The 4,478-nt window shown below is 35.1% G+C and overlaps 1 protein-coding gene across 1 annotated transcript; it reads left to right on the forward strand.

Moving 5' to 3' along the window:
• The first annotated feature begins 232 nt into the window (after positions 1-232).
• LOC141661201 (uncharacterized) lies at positions 233-2,215 on the forward strand. Its single transcript, XM_074468185.1, has 4 exons — positions 233-389; positions 483-1,545; positions 1,826-2,024; positions 2,171-2,215. Exons 1-4 carry the CDS (start codon positions 233-235, stop codon positions 2,213-2,215), a joined length of 1,464 nt encoding a protein of 487 aa, XP_074324286.1.
• The last annotated feature ends 2,263 nt before the right edge of the window (positions 2,216-4,478 follow it).

Here is a 4,478-nt window from a genome sequence, read left to right on the forward strand (position 1 = left end):
AAATTTTGTTTAATCTCGAGATATATGTAAAAATGGGTATACCGGCTATATCAGCGTTAATTGGTCAGAATTTGTTTATTTATTTCATGAAATATTTGTATGTATGTACTTAGTATCAATTTTTTCTTTGCCTTATATAAATTTAATTTGATACTAAATTGTATAACATAAAACTTGAGGTTGTATATTTATTAGTGTTCTTATGGATCGTAAATGGATAAAAGCACATCGGATGTCGGAAGAATACAAAGCTGGTGTCAAACAGTTTTGTAAGCTTGTGGCAGAAAATTCCAAGAATATTAATTTCATCTTATGCCCGTGTACGAAATGTTTGAATATTATTGAAGTTAATGGTCCAAACGAGTTGCATGACCACATGATGTTTCATGGTTTTGAGAAAACCTATACCCGCTAGACATATCATGGGGAAGAGAGAGGAGAAAATAACTCTGGTAACTTTAAATTTGATTATCAATTTGTAGATACAGTTGATACCGATTTTATGGAAGATGCTCAGGGTGGTAGTTCTAGTGTTGAAAAGGATATCCCTAACATCATTAATGATGAATTACGTGATCATCCTGATATGTATGAGGAGTTAAAGAACGATGTTGCTTTATCTTTATGGCCTGGGTGCACTAAGGCTTCTAGATTATCAGCTGTGTTGACTCTATATAACCTAAAAGTTGGTCATCAAATTTCTGATACGTTCTTGATGGAGATGCTCACAGCTGTTAGTGAACTTTTGTCGGATGGTAATGTTCTCCCTCGTAGAGCTTATGCAGCTAAACAAATGCTCAAATCCATTGGATTAGTACACAACCGAATTCATGCGTGCCAAAATGATTGTATTCTTTACCCAAAAGAGTATGAAATGTTGGATGAATGTCCAAAGTGTCATTTAAAACGATTTAAGGATGGAAATTCCCCGTCCAAGGTCATGTGGTACTTCCCAATAATACCCAGATTGATGCGGTTGTATGCTAGTCCTGAAGATTCAAAACATTTAACATGGCATCACAATGGGAGAATTAAAGATGGAATGTTGAGACACCCTGCTGATTCACCTCAGTGGAAGACATTTGATGATGTACATCGGGACTTTGGGAAGGAACCAAGAAATCTTCGCTTAGCACTTTCAACCGATGGAATGAATCCTCACCGTCTCCAAAGTAGTTCTCATAGTACTTGGCCTGTCATTCTAATTGTTTATAATTTGGTGTCGTCGCTCTGTATGAAGCGTAAATATATGATGATGTCTACCTTAATATATGGTCCTATACAACCTGGTAATGATATTGATGTATATTTGGCACCTTTGATTGAGGATTTGAAGCTACTATGGGAAGAGGGTATTGAAGTAGAAGATCGTTATAGAAATGATCATTTTAGGTTAAAGGCCATGTTGTTTGGAACTATAAGTGATTTTCCCGCTTATAACAATCTATCTGGATATAGTGTGAAAGGTTATGATGTATGTGCTTTATGTGGTGATAAGACGGATAATGTCCGATTAAAGAATTGTAAGAAGTGTGTTTATATGGGGTATAGGTGGTGGTTAGACTCGAATAATATATATATAGAAATATGACAATGGCATTCAATGATGAAGTTGAAAAATGAGGTCCTCCTCGTATACGGTCGGGCCTTGAAGTGTTTAAAGAGGTTGAAAATATAAACATAGAGTTTGGAAAGAAATTCGTAAAAGATGTTCCTTCTAAGGGTTGGAAGAAGCGTTCAATCTTCTTTGAATTGCCTTATTGGAAGGACCTTAATTTAGACATTTTATTGATCTTATGCATGTACAAAAAAATGTGTTTGACAGCCTAATTGGTACTTTGTTGGGTGTCCTGGGTAAAATAAAAGATGGTTTGAGTGCAAGAATGGACATGATAGACATGGGAATAAGAAGCGAACTAGCCCCCGTAGAAGTTGAAGGCAAAAAACCTTATTTGCCCCCTGCAGCTTATACTCTGTCGAGGAATGAGAAAAATATCTTATTACAAACACTTCATTCTGTGAAGGTACCTGAGGGATACTCATCAAACATAAAAAATCTTGTGGATTTAAATGAACTAAAATTAATGGGTTTAAAATCCCATGATTGTCATGTCATCATGAAGAATTAGTTATTGATTGTCTTACGACCCATCTTGCCGAAAATGGTTAGGGTAACAATCACAAAGTTGTGCTGGTTCTTCAAGTCATTGAGTAGCAAGGTCATTGATCCAAGAAGGTTATCGTATCTACAATGACAAATTGTAGAGACACTTTATGAGGTTGAGATGTATTTCCCACCATCTATCTTTGATATCATGGTTCACTTTACTCTTCACCTGATTTATGAGACTAGGATGTGTGGTCCTGCGCGTATGAGATGGATGTACCCAGTAGAGCGATATTTGAAAATTTTGAAAGAATATGTGATGAATAGGTCTCGACCAGAGGGTTGCATAGCAGAACGCTACCTAATAGAGGAAGCAATAGAGCTTTGGTCAGAATTTATCCCAAATGTTGATGTTATTGGTTTGCCAGTTAATCGCCACAGTGGTAGAATTGATGGTGAAGGTGTAACTGGAGGTCAACAAGTAGAGATCGATCGTGCACAATGGCATCGAGTGCATCTTTGTGTTCTATACAACACGGTTGATGTTGTTCCCTTTGTAGATCTACATAAGAAGACTATCACGTTAGAACATCCAGAGAGAGGTGCTAATTGGATTGAAGTTGAGCACAATCGCACATTCATTGATTGGTTCAAGAATCATGTCACCAATGAGTTACTTAAAAATAGTGAATCAATATCGGATAGGATTAAATGGTTGTCAAGTGGTCCTGATTCATTTGTGTATTCTTACAAATATTATCTCATAAATGGATATACCTTTTACACAAGTGAACATGATGCAACAAGCACAATGCAGAATAGTGGAGTTGCAATTATAGCAACGGCACTACATCAGTCAAGTAATGACACAGATCCAGTTTTGGCTAATACCACTTATTTTGGAAGAATTAAGAATATTTGGGAGTTAGATTACGTTTGCTTTAGGGTGCCAGTTTTTTATTGCAATTGGGTTAACAATGTCAGTGGTGTACATGATGAAGAGTCAGGGTTCATACGTGTTGATCTTACCAAGGTGGGGGTATAAAGATGATTCTTTCATAATGGCATCACAAGCACAACAGGTTTTCTATGTTACTGATCCAATTGATAAGAAGTGGTCAATTGTTGTGTTATCTAACAAGCTCAACAATAACAATCAAGTTAGTGATGGTGTAGACGATGAAGACGATGTCGTGGATGATCCTTTTGTTAGAGCCAATATTTCCACAGCCATGAACGATGATGATGATGAATGTTATTATTCTAGGACTGATCATGACGAGGGAGAATATGTGAACCCAGAATTTCTTAATGTGCATGGACACAAAAGATCAAAGCCTATTAAAAAATGCAAGCGGAAAAGTAAAGCTAAGAAATGTGTGTAAAATTTACTATAAATTTTTCTTTCAAAATAACCTTTTGTGTGTTATTTAAATATATGGTAATATTTACACTAGTTAAAAAAATCTGTCAAATTAATATTAATTTTTTTGTTATATCACTCTATGGTACTAGTCCAGTTTTCTTAGTATTCTATTAAATGCTTTTTGTTTAGGATTATGGCTTCTGGATCTCAAGGTACAAATGACACCGATGGCACAAATGATATTGGTGTTAAACAGAAACGTGCGAGGCGTGGGATAGTAAACATGCTCAAGGTCAAGAAAGCAAGGACTAAAGGGATTATACAAAAGGTAAATGACAAATTGTACATTATTTTTTATAGTTAAAGACTGATATTGTAAATTGCTATATAAATTTCACAATACTGCCTATTCTACTACTTATTCCTCATTATATTATTAGGTGAACTGGAATGAGTTGGGACAACCGATTGGTAGAGAGTCTATGACCCTGTCTTATTTTGTCGGATCTTATGCAAGATGAAATTTTCCAATAATATGTGAGGATTGGAGAAAAAAAGATTTAATTAATATGAAAGAAACATTGTGGGATGAAATTAAGGTACAAAATAATAAATTTTGTTGCATATTAGATTTTATTTGGTTGTTTTATTTTATCCTGATTGCTCATACAGTAACATTTAGATTCTGCATACTGAATTATTTTCCAGTAAATTTCTTTACATACTTATGATCTATAGTTTCTTTGTTTTTTTTAAAATTGGATATATATGAATATGTGTAATATGGAGGAAACTTTTCATGGCTTTGAAGAAGAACATAAGGAAAAAATTATTTCTCGTGCAGGTGCCCTCCATCGACAATTTAGAACTAGATTAAGAAAATTAGCTAGAGGCAAAAATGCTAACTATTCTGTGGAGCCACCTCCCTTATATGCACACTTTTCCTCGGTGGCCCCTTACTGGAAAGAGTTTGTGGCAACCTCAATGAAAGAAGGTTTTTTGGTA

This window comes from Apium graveolens, chromosome 5 (assembly GCF_009905375.1).
Source record: "Apium graveolens cultivar Ventura chromosome 5, ASM990537v1, whole genome shotgun sequence".
NCBI lineage: Eukaryota > Viridiplantae > Streptophyta > Magnoliopsida > Apiales > Apiaceae > Apium > Apium graveolens.